Raw genomic sequence first — 18,542 nt, 5'->3', positions numbered from 1 at the left:
CAGGAAGGCAGGAAGGCAGGAAGGCAGGAAGGCAGGCAGGAAGGAAGGAAGGAAGGAAGGAAGGAAGGAAGGAAGGAAGGAAAATCCAGATACAATAGGGTTCTTAGCTTGAGGTTTATAAACTGGGAGAGAGAAAAAGTTTAGCTTTACAATCTAACTGAAATCTAGGCATTTCCTTTACGACCATACGCAGTCCTGACAAAGGGGTCCCCAGGCTTTCCCCCAGACTGCCCATAACACAAAAAAGCCCAGAACTTCTGATCTCTAAAAAAGACACTGTAGCCATAAAAAGAGAGTGTGTGTGCATGCACATACACAGAAAAATGAATAAAAGGCAAACAATATATAATTAGCCATTTCAACGACTGCAAGGTTGGGGCCCCCTACCGACACTGCTTTTAACTAAAGTCACCAGTGAACACAGAACCATTTCCCCAAATCCTGTCAGTGTCCACTTTAAAATTCTCAGGGGAAAGGCCTGCGAGTTTGAGCCACCCAAAGGACAAAATCCAGCAAAGGAGAAATGTGAGACCCCTGGGAAAAATCTAGGCCCCCTCCCTCATTGTAGAGGTGGGGGACTACGGGCGTGGAGTGCTGCATATACCGTCAGACAGGAGTTTTGTAGGGCTAGAGAGACCTCGAGGCCTATGGATTCCAAAGCCTTCATTTTACAAATGAGGAAACTGAGGCACAGAGTTTTTGGGCGGTGTGTCCAGGGTCTTACAGAAGTATTATTTTGAGAATGGTTGTCTAGGTAAGGGAAGAAGAGAAAGATATGAGACAGAAGACACTAATAAAAAGGTAAATCAAAACTAAAAAGAGGAGGGATTTGGAATTGAAGGAAGATACTTTGGGGAGGGTTTTTTTGTTTCTTTTTTATTGAAGCTTTTTATTTTCAAATCATGCAAGGATAATTTTTCAATTTGACTCTTGCAAAAGCTTGTGTTCCAATTCCCCCCCTTACCGCCATTCCTGGGCAGAGTTTTTTGAGGGAGTTGAGGGTGGTTCCAAATGAGAACAGGAGACAACCCCAGCGAGGGGCTGGCACTGGGGCCAGAGATGGGAACCCCCGGAGGCTGGACAGCTTTGGGTCTGAAGCTTTCTGTGACACGCTGGGTCGAGGAAAAATAAAAAAAGGTGATTTTTTTTTCTGAGAGCAGAGGGCACCTTTTACTTAAGAGGTAGCCTGGTCTCACCCGTGGCCCGCCGTTTACATGCTCGATAAATTTAATTTATTATCACGGGTGAGGCTGGAAACGGAGGTGATCGGGGCAGTTAAAAATTAATTCTGTGTTGAAATAAATGAAGATAAAAGGAGAGTTTTACTAGTTTCCTTTTAAGTTTATGTTCATGAATGATTAAGAGTAGACACGCACTAGAGAGAGCGCGCTCTGACAAGGACGGCATCGGGATCAACATGCTGAAGCTATCCTTTCTGGCCCCCTCCTCTGCAGCAAAAAGGCCTCCCCCCCGGGCTTCCTGCGGGATCCGTCGCTGCTTCTCGTGACCGGCCCCGTTTGCTTTCCTTGGTGCGTTACCGGCCCCCAGTCGCCTCCGCTCCTGACGCTGCACCCGGAAGACCCTTCCTCAAGGTTTGTGGACTGACTAATGGATGACTCAGCGCCCCAGCCTGGCCTGCTGCACCCAAAGGGACTGGGGAGCCACAGCGTGGTGGTCCCAGCCCCCGTCCCCCCCCTAAGGTGGTGCCTCTGAAATCGCCAGGACCCTGCGTGAGAAGGACGGCGGCTGGGGCGCCTTTGAACAAGGCTCTCTTTGAAGTCGGGGGCCGGGGCTGGGCCGAGCTCAGAATTAATAGCTAGCAGACACGGGGGTCTCCCATCTGGGGGGCAGGAGCCTGGAGCTGTGGAAATCCACAGGAGAGCCTGGCTGGCCCTGCCTCCAGAACTCACAGAGGACATCCTCCAACAAGCAAGGACACTTTGCCGGGAGTCGGAGGTCTTGTATTCGAATCTTCCCAGACACCATAACGCACTCTATCCGCTTCCTCCTAAGGCATTTAAATCCCTGGACATTCGTCCTCCAGGGCAGTGACTCGAATGCATCATCTGCTAGCCCTTGCAGGGCATCTGAAGGAGTTCCCCCCAAACTGCCATCTAAAATCTTACGGCAACGGGTGAGAACGGCAGCCGCGAAGGCGAAGGCCCCCTGGGGAAAGGGTAACCGTACCTCCTGTGCAGGCAGAAGAGGGTCCTGGTCCTAAATAAAACTAACAGGCTTATGTAGAGAATTCCAACAAAATGAGGACGGGGAGGGGAGTGTCAGTCAGAGAAGGGACTGGAGCTCAGGCCTTCCAGCCTCCCAGGCCCAATGCCCTGGCAGCTCCTTCAGGGCTGCCCCAGCCACGGAACTTGGGGAAGGATCTCAGCCGGATTATCCCCGGGCACAGCCCCCTTCTTTACCCTCAGCCCTTCCTCAGCGGCCGTCACTCACTGGCCCTGTGCGAGCTCCCATTTCCCCGTCCGGCCTAGGGCTCCATCCACCCCAGGGCCAGCGCAGACCCCGACAATCCCAGGCTGACGGAGAGAAAAATATAAAGAAGCTCCTCGGAGCCGGGTCCTCGGCGGCCCCGCCCCCACCGAGACGCATCAAAGTCCTCCTGGCTTGGCAGATCTGGCGGCCGCCCCTCGGGCGAACACCTGAGCCATAATGCCCAGGTAGACGGCGGCTGTTTGCTTTGAATTCAGGGTGTCAATCTGCTTCTGTTCTAATTATATCCATCTTGATGTGTTATTACAATCTCATGAAAACTTCTTTTCATTATGTGAATGGCTATAAATACACACACATGACAAACAGTTGTTATAAATTTTCTGGTTCAGCAAAAAGCAGGCGAGATGCCTCTGCCAACATGTCATGTGGATTTAAAGCTCGGAGCCCAACTTCCGAGGTAGGTTTGGGGGAAGCACCGCCAGCCGCGCGGCGCCCGTGACGAGGCGGGCAAATGGCCACGGGAAGGCTCCGCAACGGCAGGGCCCGGAGCTGCGGGTCCTGAGTCGGGGGGCCACGGATTCCAAGCTGGGGGAAACGGGGGCCACGGGCGCGTCCACAGCCGGCGAGTTAAGTGCAGCGTCGTGGGTCTCAAAAAGGAAAGCTCAGGGGCCTGGAAATCTGGGCTCCCACACTGCCCGCCACGCTTCCTGCAGTGATTCCCTCCGAGATGGCCTCCGAGCTCCCTCCCAGCTCCCAGCTATGAAAGGCCGGACGGGACTCGAATCCGGGTCTACCTGACCCTGGGCCAGCCTGCCGGCCTTTGCTGTTCGCCCCTGTGTGCACCGTGCCCAGGACAAAGCAGCCCCTGGGTGAGACTCTTGTGCTCGATTGGAAAAAATCATGGTTTTTTGGAAAGTGAACCGCATTCAAAATAGCATCTTCATGCCCCTGGTGATTCAGTGGCCAGCTCTTTCCTGGGCATCCTAGGATGGCAAACAGCCAGGTTATCAACCTGACATCGTTTCTGGTCTCCTAACTCATTAAATTCTCCTCTTTTTAAAGGAAAAGATTAGTCACAAGGCATTTGCACAGGATGACAAAGAGAGTGGCCCACTTAGAAACATGATTTTGTGTTCAAATGAGTAACCGTGTAGTAAGAGACGTCTCTGGGAGAAAAAAGGGGGAGTTTCACCGTCGTGAGTAAGGGGGACGTTCGTGGGGCAATTTTCGCCCACGGATCAGCGACACTTGGGTCAAACCCGGCCCGTCCCGAGGAGGGGGACCATTCCTCGGTGTACTGACGAGGGCGAGGGGAGCCCCCCAAAGCCTCTCCTACAATGGAGACTGCCCCGACCGGCCCAGGAGCGCCCCCGCGGGGCCTGCTCTTGCCCCCCTCCCACGGCCCCCTCACGCGCTCTCTGAAGGCAGGGCTGCCACCCTCTGCATCCCCAAAGCTTAACTTCCTCTTCTCCTCCTCCTCCTCCATGGCTTCCCTCACGGGCTGGAGGCCCCGCTGGGGAGCGTCGGCCATTCCCTTCTCCGGCTCGTTTGACGGATGAGGGAACTGAGGCAGACCGGGTTAGGTGACGTGCCCAGGGTCACCCAGCTGGTGCTTGCGGCCGGATTTGAACCCAGTCCTCCTGACCAGGCTCTATCTGCGGCTTATTTCTTGGGTGGTCTTGGGAAAATCCCTCACTTTGGGCCTCGGTTTGCTTCTATGTAAAAAGGAGGAGTGGGCCGGAAGGCCCGGAGCGGGCCTGGCCCTCGTTAGCTTCTCCAAGCTGGGGTCCGTCCTTCCTTTGCCAGCGACTACGACCCGGCTCCGAGTCCGACCGTCAACGGGCACAGGCGGGCACCAACCTGTGGCCCAGAATAAAAGCTGGCTGCCCCTGGACCCGGCCTCGGGCCCTCCCCTGGGACCAGCTCCCCCTCAGCGGGGCCTTCCCAGGCTCACACCCGGCCAGCGCCGCCGGAGGCCCCGAATCCAGACCTTGCCGCGCCCGGGCCGCAGCGTTCACAGTCTGCCCAGCACCCCCGAACACAAACACGTCTCGCCGGAGACAAACGGGGAGGAGAAGGGAAATAAATAAGTAAACCTGGCTGACGGCGGGGAGGGCGTCAGAGACACACCTCCTCTGTTGTCTCGGGGAAAAGTGCAATTTTGTTTAACTCCTAAGATGATTTCTGAGAGAGGAAAACCCAAGACCTCAGTATGTTCTCTGCCAACTAAATATTTACTAAGAGATTGAGGGAGGAAGGAGTCGGGATTTCTGCCGTGTGGAGACGAGAATTAGTTCTCCTCTGCTGGCTTTTAACTGTGGGTCAGCGCGCCCCCTGGCTTCTCCCGGCCCGGGGACCTGGGGCTTGTCCCCGCCCAGGGGCCCGGGGCTTCTCCCCATCTGGGGGCCTGAGGCTTCTCCCTGCCCGGGGACTCAGGGCTTCTCCCCCGGAGGACCCGAGCACAGCTCCTGCCTCCGACCTGAGACGGTCAGCTGACCTCCCGGCCCCCCTCAGCCCTGATGGATTCTGGACCCAGGACTCTCAGGGCCAAACGCCGCCTCTGGCCTGACATTGGAGACTCCAAGCGACGCCGGCCGGAGGTTTGGGTTTCAGGACCCAGGCTTCCCAAGCCACAATCTAGAGCAGAGGCTCCTGGGGGGGGGCAGGGACTTTCCGATGCAGCCCCCCCAAAGCGTCTACCGCATCTCAGAGCCCCAGTAAGTGTTAAATGCCTCAGGCTGGGGGGTGAGTCAGATTGACTGGTCCAATTTCCCCGTGGGCTTTCAGCTCCAGAACCAGAAAAGGGAGCTCACTGACCATCCAATTTAACCATCAGAGGCAGGATTTGAACCCATGGCCCCCCGGTGTCAAAGGCTCACGCGTTAGGACCAGGAGTTGGAGAGAAGGAGAGTCAGCCCCCAGAGAAGCAAATCGTGTTAGAAATAGGCAGAAAGGTTCTGACTTCCCAGAGCCTCAGATGGTTCTATTCCAGGGGTCACAAAGGGCCCTGGGCTCAGCCTATCACCGGGGCTCCGCTGAGAAAATCCAAATCCTGTCACGTAACTACCTCTGGGTGACCTTGGACATGTCCCCTGACCTCTCTCGATGGGCCCCGGTTCCTTCTCTGCCAAGATGGGGGGGGGGCAGAAGCAGACCCTCCCTGCCCTCAATCCGTGCTCCCACAAAGCCCGTCAGATCGAGCCATGACAAGGTCCCCTGCGAGGGGGGGGAGGCGCTTTCCTCCCGGTGATAAGATTCAGACAAATCAAAGAGATGCATAATTTGCCCAAACCGCTCGAGCGCTGTACGGTCAACAGATGGCATGTGACGATCCAGATGTAAATAATCCCGGCACTTGGAAACTCGTTCCAGTTCTCAGCCCGGCAGCCCCTCGCCCCTGCCCTTGACCAGAAATCCTCGCTGCTGCTCGGCAGGGGGCCTGGCCAGGCGGGCCAAGCCCACTTTCAAAGGCCCCTTCTTCCCTATCTCCCAGATGGACAACCTCAAGGTGCAGCCGGAGCCCCCGGGCCGGGGAAAACACGGCATCTGCCCATCTCGGGCCTGATGTGGGTGGGGAACACACCTGGGGTCTGAGAAGCCGCTTGGGTCCTTGGAGGTCCTGCAGCAAAGCCGAGCCCCCCAACACACACTCACACTCTCACACGACTCTCACTCACACTCGCACACACACAAACACACACACACACACTCTCACACGACTCTCACTCACACTCGCACACACACACTCTCACTCACACACACTCTCACATGACTCTCACTCACACTCACACACTCATATTCTCTTTCTCTGTCTCTCTCTCTCGCTGTCATTGTCTGTCTGTCTGTCTCTCTCTCTCTGTGTCTCTTTCTCTCTGTTTCTCTCTTTCTCTCTGTTTCTCTCCTTCTCCCTCCCTCTCTCCTCTCTCTCTCTCTCTCTGTCTGTCTGTCTCTCTCTCTCTCCATTCACCCTTTTTTCCTGCCTTCTTTGCTATCCATTTTAGGACATTATGAGGCTATTTCTAGTAGTTTGGAGTCTCTGTGATGGGTTGGTACCGATTTAAATGACAGCAAATTGACTAAGGATAAGTGTTTGTGTTTGGGAGTGTGCGGCGCCTGCTCGGGGAGTCCACAGGGAAGAAGAAGGGGGAGAAAGAGGAAATGGAAAAAAGGAGGAAGAGAGAAAGAAAAGGGAAAAGGAAGGAAAAAGAGGAAGAGAGAAAAGGAAGGAAAAGAAGAGAAGGAAGAAGGAAAAAGAGGAGAAAAAGAAGAGGAGGAAGGAGAGGGAGAGAGAGGGAGGAGGAAAAAAAGAGGAGGAGGAGCACTGAGCCCAACGGGCAGATCCCCAAGGCCAGGAAGCCTGGACAGCCCCCCCCCTCCCCGGAGTAGACATCAGACAGAAGGCTCAAGTCCAGCCAAAGGCAGTCTCCAAGTTAAAGGCTGCCGCTTCCTCCCTCAGCTTCCTACTTCCACTAACTGCCTTCCCACTGCCTCTGGTCCCCCCCTTGCCTGTGCTTTGGAAGGGCCCGGACCAGGGGTGGACCATTCCCAAGGCTCAGGTGTGAAGGGGGGGATTCCAACCCGGCCGGAGAGCCCACATCCCGCCACGCCGGTGACGGACCGGTCCCTGGCCCGGACGGAGCCGCCCCGGCTGGGGTCCATCTCCCCCACGATGGCAGGAGCGGGTCACTTCCAAGCGGGTGGAAGCCCCGTCCCGAGTCAAGGGAAACGGGGGGCTGTCCAGCCTCAGAATCCGGATCCCCGCGGGCGCGATCACTGACGATGCAAGAGAGAGAACTCCGAGAGGCGGGAAGAGACCGGAACAAGGAGCTTGGGGGGAGGGAAAACGCCCCCCGAGGAAGCCAAGCCCCCCACCCCGAGCCCGAGCCGGCTCATTAAGCAAAAGGCATCCCCCGCCCACTGCGCGCGGCCCTCGGACTGAGCAAGAGAAGCCGGTTCTCGGCCCTTCCCAGGAAGATGGCCGCCGCCTCGCTCTCCCCACCTGACGGACTTGACCCGCCTGCGCTTTCCTCCGACGGTCCCAGAGATGAGCACGACCCGGGGCTCACAACTGCCCGCTCGCTCATGACGCCGAGGGCCACGTCCTTAACTGGAAGGAGGAAGGGGTCTTGGGGCGGAAACGGAGTGAAGACCCCGGGCAGGAGGGGCAGGGACGCGGGAGGCCCGGTCACCGTCCCGGCTGCAGGTCCCGCACCCCCCGGCCGTTCGTCGCAGGATACGGGGACGAGGCGAGGAGCGTCGCCGGCACTTTCCCCTCACAGCCCGAGCCCGGCCCACAGGCCTCGCTGCCAACCCCCGTCCGGGCTCCAGCCCCTGTCCCGGCCCTGCCGAACGTGGCCGCGGCCTCCGCTGGGACAGAACGAGGGAGACCCCGGCTGGGCTGGGAGCCCGAGCCGTGCATCCTCCCGGAGCCCAGGAGGAGAGAGAGACGGAGAGAGGGAGAATATGACTGTGTGGGAGTGGGAGAGTGTGTGTGGTGTGTGTGTGTGTGTGTGTGTGTGTGTGTGTGTGTGTAAGTGTGTGAGTGTGAAGTTGTGTAAGTGTGAGTGTGTGTGAATGTGTGTAAGTGTGAGTGTGAATGTGTGTAAGTGTGAGTGAGTGTGAGTGTAAGTGTGTGTAAGTGTGTGAATATGTGTGAGTGTGAAGTTGTGTAAGTGTGAGTGTGTGAGTGTGAGTGAGTGAGTGTAAGTGTGTGTGAGTGTGTGAATATGTGTGAGTGTGAAGTTGTATAAGTGTGAGAGTGTGTGTGTGAGTGTGTAAGTGTGAGTGCAAGTGTGAGTGCGTGTGAGTGTGAGTGTAAGTGTGTGTGTGTGAGTGTGTGAATATGTGTGAGTGTGAAGTTGTATAAGTGTGAGTGTGTGTAAGTGTGAGTGTGTGTAAGTGAGTGTGTGTGTGAGTGTGCATAAGCGAGCATGTGTAAGTATGTGTGTCACCTAGCGGGTGACCTTGGGCAAGTCACATAACCTTGTGTGCCTCAGTTTCCTCATCTGTCATGTGAGCTGGACAAGGAACTGTCCAATTAGTGGAGTGCTTATGTATTACGATGATTCCCATTTTACAGACGGGTAAACAAAGTCCGACCCACAGGCAGCCCGGCGGAGGCGCGTAAGACAGACCGCGGCTCCTGTGTGCGACCCCAGCCAGCTCCTCCGCACCATGGCCCCACCGGACCCCTGCCTCCCGATCACACACGCTGCGTTATTTGCCCTCTGGGGGAGGGGAGGGTTCCGCGAGGTGAAAGGTGAAAATTGTCGGTGTATATATTCTGAAAAGAAAAGGCTTTAATAAGAAATAGTGCTTAAAACCCAACCAACTACGGCGCTCCCTAATAAGGCGCCTCCGCGGGCCGATTCCTCGGGCGAAGGCCGCCGGCTCCGGCCCTCGCCAGCCCCGCCACCTCCTGCCACACGTTCGCCCGCTTCGGGCCCCTCTTCTCTCCTTCCCTCCTCCGCCTCCTCCCATCTCCCCCCGCAGAGACCCGAAGCCCGCCCGCGCCTTCCAGCCCCGCGCCTCGCCCGCTCTGGGGGCTCCGCTGGCCGGGGACGCGGCGCCCGGGGGGAAAGTCTCCAAGCCGGGGCAGGTGAGCGCGTCTCCCCGCGGGGGCCGAGGGGCTGCGGGGCAGAGCGCTGGGGGCCGCGTCGGGTCCTCGGCCTCGCTTGCCTCCGTTAGGGGGGAGAAGGGGCCTCCACAGACAACCAGGATATAGGGACGAGGCAGCAACGCTTATTGCCATCATAATTAAAATAATAAAAATACACAACTCCCCACGAGGCGCACTCAGGGCTGAGCCAAGTGAACAATAATGGGCTGATGCTGGCGCCCAATTCCCCAAAGCACACGCACACACACAGACACACTCACACACACTCAAGGCTTTTTCCATTCTCCTTTCCCTAGTGCCTAAAGCCTCCTCCTCCCTTTCCCCCCCCCCTCTCTCTCTCTTGCTCTTGCTCTCGCTCTCTCCCCCCCTCTCTCTCTCTTGCTCTTGCTCTCGCTCTCTCCCCCCCTCTCTTACACACACTCACACTCACACATTTACACGTACACACTGACACACTCGCACATCTCACACACACATTCTCACACTTACACTCTCACACACTTACACACTAACACATACACATGCACACACTAACACACACTTACACACTCTCTCACACACACACTCACACACACTCACACACTTACACACTCTCTCTCACACACAGTCACTCACACACTCACACACACTTAAACACTCTCTCTCACACACACACACTCACACATTCTCACACTTACACACTCATACACTCACACACACATTCTCACACTCACACACTTACACGCTCACACTCTCACACACTTACACACTCTCACACATTTACACACTAACACACACTTACACACACCCTCTCACACTCCCACACTCCCACAGAGAGAGCTGCCCTGGGCAGCCAGCATCTGCCGGACAACACCAACCCTTACTCGACAGCTTCTCTCCCAGACGCGCTCCCCTGAGCCTCGGACCCCGGAAACCCTCCCGGCCGCTGCCCAGAGACACTTCCCGGCACAAGCAGCAGCTGTTTGCCCACAGGCAGCCTCCCCGGCCAGGGACCGGCCGGTGCAAAGAACGGGGAGCGGAGCCTGCTGCCAGGAAACCGGGGGCGGCTCTGGGGGCTCGGGCCTGGGTCGCGCTCGCTTCGACAGAGCCTTTTTTTGGTCAGGGTTACGTGACCTGCCCAAGGCCACCCAGCTAACGCGTGGGAGGCTGCCCTGAGCGCCGGTTCTCCGGGGTCAGCACGCCGCCCCCTGCACCTCCCAGGCCCTGACTGCTCCCCGCGTCCTCCTTCTGGGGCGGACACTGACGTGTGAACGGGAAAGCTAACGGGGAGAAAAGGGAGCTCCCACAACTTCCCCAAGCACCGGGTCAGAACTGACTGAGACACCCGAGCACCACACCCCAGTCCCCCCGCCCCACGGTCGGTGACGTTTATCCGTTATTTCCTGCCTCCCCAGCCCCCGCGTCATGGGGTCACTGACTCAGTTTTCACAGATGGGGAAACTGAGACCCAGAGATGGAAGGAGTTTACTCGGCACCACAGAGCGAGCCGGGGGCCGCGCCTGCTTCTCCGGACCGGGAGCCCTCTGCCCACTGGCTCCCTCCTTCCCCCCATGCCCACGGCCTCAAGGGCCTAAGCTGCTCTCCTCAGTGCTCCAGCCCAGGCCAAGCTTGCCCTCTGCCGATTCCCATTCCCGAAATCAGAGCGGGCAGGCCCAGGCCCCGGGGCCCGGTTTCACTAACTGTGGGACATGGGGGGGCAGCTGCCGGGGCCCCGGACTCCGACAAGGCCCTGCCTTTACTCCTGGGCACCGGCTCCCCGCCTGCAGCTCTCAGGGAACGCTCCCACACTTGACTTGCTGATTGACTGATCCCGGGGAACAAGATTAATCCATACGTCAGATTGGACAGAGAATTTATCACGCCGCACACACATATATGTAACTCAGACGCGGCCCAACAAGCCCCGCCACAGCGTGGGGGGAAGCAGGGGCTCAAACAGAGCTGGAAACTAAAGCCACCTGAAGGTCCCAAGCGTGCTCTCTGCCCCGGCTACAGCAACAAGTCATCGTTCTTGCCGTGGGCAGGGCCCGAGGTGGCAGGGCCCTGAGGTGGTAGGGCCCAAGGAGGCAGGGCTCCAAAGGTGGCAGGGCCCTGAGGCAGCAAGGCCTGAGAAGTGGCAGGGCCCCAAAGGTGGCAGGGCCTCGAGGTGGCAGGGCCCAAGGAGGCAGGGCCCCAAAGGTGGCAGGGCCATGAAGTGGCAGGTCCCTAAAGTAGCAAGGCCCCAAAGGTGGCAGGGCCCCAAAGGTGGCAGGGCCATGAAGTGGCAGGTCCCTGAAGTAGCAGGGCCCCAAAGGTGGCAGGGCCCCGAGGTGGCAGGGCCCCGAGGTGGCAGGACCTGAGAGGTGGCAGGGCCTGAGAGGTGGCAGGACCTGGTTAATTTGGAAGCTGCAGCCCCCTCTTGGCAGGGCAGGACTTCTCACGGGCATTATCGCTCCCTGGTTCCCAGCCCGGCCTTGGCCAGCTCTTCCCAAGCACACGCTCGGCCTCCCCTGGAGCTCCATTTGCTGGAAGCGTCCTGCCCCAGCCCACGAGAAAGATAAACGCTCTCTGGCGACTGCTACAAGGAAGGGGGCCGGAGCCCCCACAGGAGCATCCTGGCCTGGATCTGAGCAAGGCCATCGAGGAAGGAGAAGCCCTGGCACAGACCCCACCCCCGGGGCTCCCTCTGAAACGCTGGGGCCAGCCCCCTATAAACAGGGAGGAACAACCCTCCCAAGAGCTTATGGGAACTCCAGTTTACCCAATATTTCCACTCAAAATCTCTGGGCTCCTACAGCCGGCTCATTGTCTAAATATACATCTGTGATATTCACAATGTCTGCTCTTCCCCACTACAGAAAATCCCCACAGAGACTCTAAATAAAGTCTGATTCATTCTTCTCCCGCTCCAAAATGACAAAAGAGGATCCTGGACGCTCCCTCCCGCTCCAAGGCTGTGACACTCAGGAGCGTCAGGCGGACACCTTCGCTCCCGGGTCGTCCCCTCCAGAAAGGCGACCGGTCCCGGCACTGACCCGCCTCCTGGCTCTCCTCCTGGGCCCTGGCCTTTCAGAGCTGCCAACTGGGCTCTCCTGTGCCTCCTAACAGAGGGTCCGGCCCATCTCCGGGAAACGCCAGCTCGGCTCCCAAACCTCAGGCCGGCTGGTAGATCTCGCTCTTAGTTGGATTTGTTTATATCAGCACATCATATTCTTTATTACCGGCTAGAAACACGGTTTTCCCCCCAAAGGCAAGTGAAAATAAAAATGCTAAGTAAACACAAAGCCCCCGTCCAAGGAGCCACTGTGTACTCGCCACACGAGAGGCGTACCTCTGAACAGCTATTGCTCTGCAGGGGATTAAGGTGAAAACTTGGCTAAGTCCGGGCCGGATTCCCGGCCTCCCTCTGCTAGCACGCACACGACAACAAACTCACACAAGTGGCAGTCGCGGCCATCGGACTGTCTGTGGTTTCTGAACACACGCTTCTGAAAAGGTTCAGGTTGGGGTTTTGCAATCGTTGGCATTTGCCAGCTTCTCCTGCCTAAATCGTGTCTGAAGAAGCTTTTCCCTAATATTCCTCCTCCTAAAAAAAAAAGTTACAATCCTTGTCCCAGTAGGCCTTCCACGGCGACGAGGGCACAATACCAGCAAATCTCGGCATTTTGGGGGAGGGTCCCCCATAATCAGTTCTGCACGCCGGAGTGTTTTGGTGATCTAAAATAGATACAACAGGAATTACAGGCTTAGCAAGCCACCTTTTCCCTGCTAACAACACACACTCGGTGAATCCCATTTCTCACTCCCGTGTAGGTTTCTGAACTGTGAACTCTCTCCAAAAACATCTGCCGACAGCTTCCGCCTCTCGGACCCCACCACGCCGGGGCGTTGCCATGGGATACGGGCGTGGGGGCTGTGAGATGGGGAGCCGGGGTACCCTTCTAATCAGCTCCTAAACTCACCTCAGGGTTTTAGCCCAGATCAAGCTTCCGTGGGAGAGGAGGAGGAGGGAAAAAAATCACAGCTGGGGCAGAAACGTGGAAGGGGAACAAGAAGACAACTTGAACTTGACCCAAGGCAAAAATCTATCTCCATTTAAACAAAATACACGAGGCACGATTGCACTGGAGTTTGTGAGTTGCTGCTCAGAGCCAAGTACGGCGAGGACTGTCCATTTCAGACAACCCTGCCTTCTGTTTTGTTTATCGGAAACACACAAACTGTCAATCTCCTAATTAGCCTCCAGGGCCCTCCCTGGACCCCGATATGGGTGAGGAGATGCGGGGGGCCGAGGGGAAACATCCACCGCGAGCACAACCACTTGTAACCAGCCCTTGCAAGCCCTGCCCTGAGCCAGCCACGGAAAGCAATGGCAGCATGTTCTTCCTAGCTGGAGAGACTCGGTATTTCAAAGCAAGGAAGTAAAAGAGAAAGGGAGAGGTCAGACTCTCTAGCAAGCTCCTACCTTGGCCAAAATTAAAAGCCCCAGCTAGGATAATTCGGATCCCTGGTGAACCCCAGGTCCCCCGTGACAACTGAGGGCATTTCCAAGGCTTTCGGAGTCAGATATTGGGGGGGGGATGTCATCGGTGTGTGTGATTTTTGTTTGAAACAGACTACATCACATCGTCAGGATCAGGTTCTGATATAATCCCCCCCCCCAAAAAATTGTTTTTCCGATATGAAAACATACCCTTGAGAGACCACAAGTCTTCCTTATTTATTTAAAATACTACACACACACACACACATACACACACACACACACACACACCCCAGTTCAAGCAATCCTCCTAGTAATTTCAACCTGGACAGGCACTGTGTGTCTAGCTAAAGCTGTCATTAACAAAGGTTCTCTCTCACAGATGTGCCCCAAACCACACACAAGATTAGCCAAAAAAACCAAATGGGAAAGAGGAAAAGTTTCCCTTCGAATCCTGAAACCACGGCTCGGGCAAGACACAAGGTTACCCCCCACTCCTGCCCCTGGTTTTGTCCTCCAGAAAGCCCCAAATCAAAGGCACTCTGCTGATTCTCTCTACGTGGGCTGTGGATGTGTTAAAAACATTTTTCCTACTGCTTGTTCCCAAAGGGGGTGGGGGAGAGGGTGCCGTGAGGAGGGGGAGCTTTACAAAGGCCCATCCCGGCTCACTCTCAGCTCTGTCCTGGCAAAGAGAGTTTCCCCCTGACCCCTGAACCCCACCTCCCCAGCAGCCCCCCTCCTCCCCAGGAGAAGCTAGTCGAGCTGCTGGAAACTGTGCATTTGGTAAGGCACCCTGCAGGTGCTCAGAGAATAAAGAGACACACTCATACACTCACACTCACACACACACACTCACACACACACAAAGCCAAGCACTTGGGGAGAAAAGGAAAGAAAAGAGAGGGAAGGGGCAGGGACAATTGGGTGACAAGCCCTTCAGATGTCAGCCCCCCCCTTCAGTCCGCCCCAAGCTGCCTCTTGTCTGTCTCTCTTTGCTGTCTGTGTTTCTGCCTCTTATTACACTTAACCCTTTCCAAAAGGATCCCTATATAGAATAAAGGAGCTCTCTCTCCCTCCGTGTGTCTCTCTCTCCTTCCTCTCTCTCTCCCTCTCTCTCTCTCTCTCTCTCTCTCTCTCTCTCTCTCTCTCTCTCTCTCTCTTCACACACACACACACAAACACACGCACATATATGTATATAAATATATATATTTATGCCCTTCCGTCCCCTCCCCTCCCTTTCTCCCTCTCTCCTCTGACTATCCCCCTCCCTCTTTTCTCCCAGCCAGGAAGAAAACGCCCCCCTCCCTATTACCACCTCCCAAAAAGGGGGTGGGGGGAGGAAACCATGTGAATCCCACAGCTCCCCAGTCCTGGGGACACACAGGCAAGGAATATCTTCCTGTAATATACATGTTTCCATATGAAACACACACAGACACACACAAAACCGTCCACCAGAGCCCAAAATCAACCAAAGAGACTTATACCAGCCAAGAAGCCATGATTGGGGAGGGAGAAGGGGGGGGGGAGAGCTGGCTGGAGGGGAAGGAGAGCGAGAGCGGGGGAGCCAAGGAGAGGGGCGCATTGTTGTGCTTCCTGAACCCCCTTCTTTCGCCCATCTGCTAAGGGGGGCGGGGGGCGGAGGCAGAAAGAGGGGCGACAAGGCGGGGGAGGGAGGGGGCCAGAGGGAGGACTAAGCGTGATTTGAGCTCTCCTCCTCCGGCGTGTCTCTCTCTCTCTCTCCTGCGCCCCCGGCTCTCCCCCCTCCCCAACAATAAGACCTCAGCCCAGACAGACAGACAGACCGACCGGCAAGCGGGCCGCGCGGAAGGAGGGCGCCCCCAAAGGATCCGGCCAAATAAACGGGGGGCTCGTCCCCCCCTTACCTCTAGAGCTTCAAAAGTGACAAAGCTGGTCATGGCAAAGCCATCGATGATGTCTTCTTCGGCTGAGGTGGACTCCCTCCTCTTCCTCCGCGGGGGCCGGGGTCGGGACGGCGGCGCGGAGGCTGGGGGCTTCCCATTGTCTTCCTTCTCGGAGCCCGACGACGAGGCGACGGACGGCGGCGGCGGCGGCGGCGCCCGGGTCCGGCTGGGAGCCCCTCCGGCCCCGGCCCCGGGAGCTGCGGGCGCCCCGGCACCCCCCAATCCGGCGGCCCTGGAGCGCCTCTCCCGATCGCGCTGGGAGCGAGACCTCCGCTTCTTGCGGAGCCCGAGGCAGCGAGTTGGGCCATCCATGGCTGGAGTCCTCCTCTTCTTCCTCCTCCTCCTCCTCTTCCTCTTCTACCTCCCGGGCACCAGCCCCCGCTAGCCGGAGGGGGAAAAGGAGCCCCGGGCCCCCTCCCTCCCTTCCTCTCGCACCCCACCCCCGAGGGAGGGGAGCCAAAGAGAAAGAAGGGAGAGGGAGAGAAGAACAGAGAGAGAGAGAGAGAGAGAGAGAGGAGAGAAAGGAAAGGGGGAAGGGGAGGAGGAGGAGGAGGGATGGAGGGAGGGAGGGAGGGAGAGAGGGAGGGAGAAGAGAGAGAAGCGAGAGGGAGGGAGGAGGCGAAGACTCCAAGTGTGATTCCACCCAATGCAAGAGATTCCTCCGAGCAAAGCCAAGCAAAGTAATGGCTGAACACACAGGTCTCCTTTGGAAAGAAGGCAAGGGGGGAAAAAGAGGGAAAAAACCCAGCGAGCAGCAGGCAATAAATCAGAATATAGCGGAATGCTTTGATCAAGAGACGGGGAGGCTCAGGGGCTCCCTCCCCGCTCTCATTCGCCACCTCCTGCACGCCCCCCCTTTGCAAAAAAGGCCCCCCTAAAATTCTGGGGGGAGGGACTCCGGAATAGGAACTTCCCCCGCCGGTGCCAGGACCTGCCCCCGGCCGCCCGTGGCCAGCACACCTTAGAGGAAACTCGCAGGCTCCCGGAGCTCGGGGCGATGCACGCAGGGGAGGCCACTGCCGAGGAATGCTCCGAGTGGGCAGGGACCCCCCGGATGGAGGACCATAATAATGCAGGAGGGAGGGGGAGGAACAGCGGGGGGAGGGGGTGCCGGAGCAGTTCTGGGGTCTGGTTTGGAAGGGAGAGGAGGGAGGGGAGAGAGGAGGGGAGAAGGGGGAGCAGGCGCCCCCACCCCCTTCTGCAGAAGAAAGATGTAGATTGCTATCCGAGCACCGGATAAGCGGTCAGCCCCGACCCCAGAGAAGGGGGGGTGCTGGGGAGAGTGCAGGCCCCCTCCCCCGCCGGAGGGAGAGGCACGAGCGAGAGGAGGATGCTGAGCAGCCGCCGCCGCCGCTGCCCTCCTGGGTCGCCTTCGGCCCGGACCGCCGCCGCCGCTGCTGCTGCTGCTACTGCCGCCAGGCGCGCAAGGGTGCACAGCGTGTCCTCGGGCGGCTGCAGCTCCGGGAGCCCGGGCACTGCCCCATCCCCTGCCGCCGCCGCCGCCGCCGCCGCCGCCGCCTGCTCCCGGCCCGGCCTCGCCTGGCTCGCTACCTTGCTCGCTCTGCTCGCTCTGCTCGCTCGCCGCCCGCCCGCCCTTCTCGGAGCGCGCGCGCGCACCCCTCCCTCGCTCCCCTCCCCCTCCTCCGCCTGGCCCTGGCCCGGCTGGATCACGTGGGTGACTCCCAGCTCCCCCCCCACACCCCTCCCACCCCCGGTTGTAGAGTGTGTAGCGAGCACCAGGCTGGGGGCTGGCCGTGCCTGCGAGCCGAGGGCATGCGCGCTGGGGCGGCCGGGCCTGCGCAGTGGGGGCGGGGCGTGGGGGGGTGGCCGCTGCGCTCCGCGCCCCCCGCAGCCGGGCCGGGCCGGGCACGGGCGGCGGGCGCTGCCTGGAGAGGGGCCCGGCGTGCCCGACCCCGCGCGGCGCGCGCCTGCTCCCGCAACTTTGCTGCCGGCTCGCTCCGCGCGCGCTCCGGGCACGTCCGAGAACGGCCACCCCACCCGCTCCCGCGCCCACCCGCGCACTCCCCGAGCCCTCCCGGGGGCGCGCCCCACACTCCCACCGAGAGCCTGGGGGGCTGGGGAGCCCGCCGGGGCGCGGTCCTGGGTGGGGATGAGGGGACTTCTGTCCGCGAAGGAGTTTGGACACGGGGGGACAAAGAGGGGGTGCGTGGGGAAGCGCGCGCGCTGGCCCGGCTGGAGGCGGGAGGAACAAACTTTTCTCCCCTCCGCGCGTGGAGAAAACCACTTGCGCCGGAGCCGGGGCCGCCTTGGTCTGACTCGTGCCTGGGACAGTGGGGAGTGGAAGGACGAGAGTAGGAAGTGGGGGCGACTCAGCGCCCCGCTCTTCGGGTGAATAAGGAGTGCCCCCGGGGTGACTGCGGACCGCCGCTGGCCCGGTCTTTTTCCTTTTCTCCCGAGTGGCTGTCACCGAGAAGCCCCTCGGGGGACGCGCCACGCCACGTGCGGAGCCCGTCGGACAAGCTCCAACCCCCCAGCCTGGCACCCTGGCATCCCAGCTGGCGGGATCTCGCTCCCCCTCCCCCGCCCTCCTCCTTTAGACACAATGTTTCAATAAAGCACGACCCGAATCCACCGACAAACGGCGAGCAGCTTCTCTTCGGGAGCTGCTCGAGACGGTGCGGGGCCGTCTGGGAGCCCGGGCCCTTTGTGCTTCTGCCTCCCCAGCCCTGCCCACCCCCACCCCCAGCCCGGGCCGAGATGCCCAGCTCATCTTGCTGGCTGCTTTTGGGTCCGAGGGCTGGCCGAGCTCTGGTCTACGAACTACTATAGCCTTTCCTTTTCCTCGGCCCTAAAATGTTTTTCTGGGGCTCTCTCACCTGAGTCTAAATCCTAAAAGCAAAGTCAAGGGGTCACGGGTGGTGGATCTCTCTCTCTCTCTCTCTCTCTCTCTCTCTCTCTCTCTCTCTCTCTCTCTCTCTCTCTCTCTCTCTCTCTCTCTCTCTCTCTCTCTCTCTCTCTCTCTCTCTCTCTCATTTTTTTTCTCTCCCTTAGGATCAAAGACTTGGGATAACTTCAGATTCTTTACTAGATTTCCCTAGTTCTCCCATCTCCCCCCCTCCCC

The 18,542-nt window shown here is 58.5% G+C and overlaps 1 protein-coding gene across 5 annotated transcripts in view; it reads right to left on the bottom strand.

Moving 5' to 3' along the window:
- Window positions 1–15,787, bottom strand: part of AUTS2 (activator of transcription and developmental regulator AUTS2) — a 1,092,405-nt gene extending 1,076,618 nt beyond the window's left edge. For all 5 annotated transcript variants that reach the window (XM_051992004.1, XM_051992007.1, XM_051992006.1 and 2 more), the window contains exon 1: window positions 15,422–15,787. In XM_051992004.1, the coding sequence (XP_051847964.1) occupies window positions 15,422–15,772 (351 nt within the window). In that variant the 5' untranslated portion in view covers window positions 15,773–15,787. The remainder of the gene's footprint in view (window positions 1–15,421) is intronic.
- Window positions 15,788–18,542: the final 2,755 nt, after the last annotated feature.

Source organism: Antechinus flavipes, chromosome 4 (assembly GCF_016432865.1).
Source record: "Antechinus flavipes isolate AdamAnt ecotype Samford, QLD, Australia chromosome 4, AdamAnt_v2, whole genome shotgun sequence".
In the NCBI taxonomy this organism is placed as follows: Eukaryota; Metazoa; Chordata; class Mammalia; order Dasyuromorphia; family Dasyuridae; genus Antechinus; species Antechinus flavipes.
The sequence above is the reverse complement of the archived record's forward strand: the minus strand, read 5'-3'. Positions and strand labels throughout refer to the sequence as shown.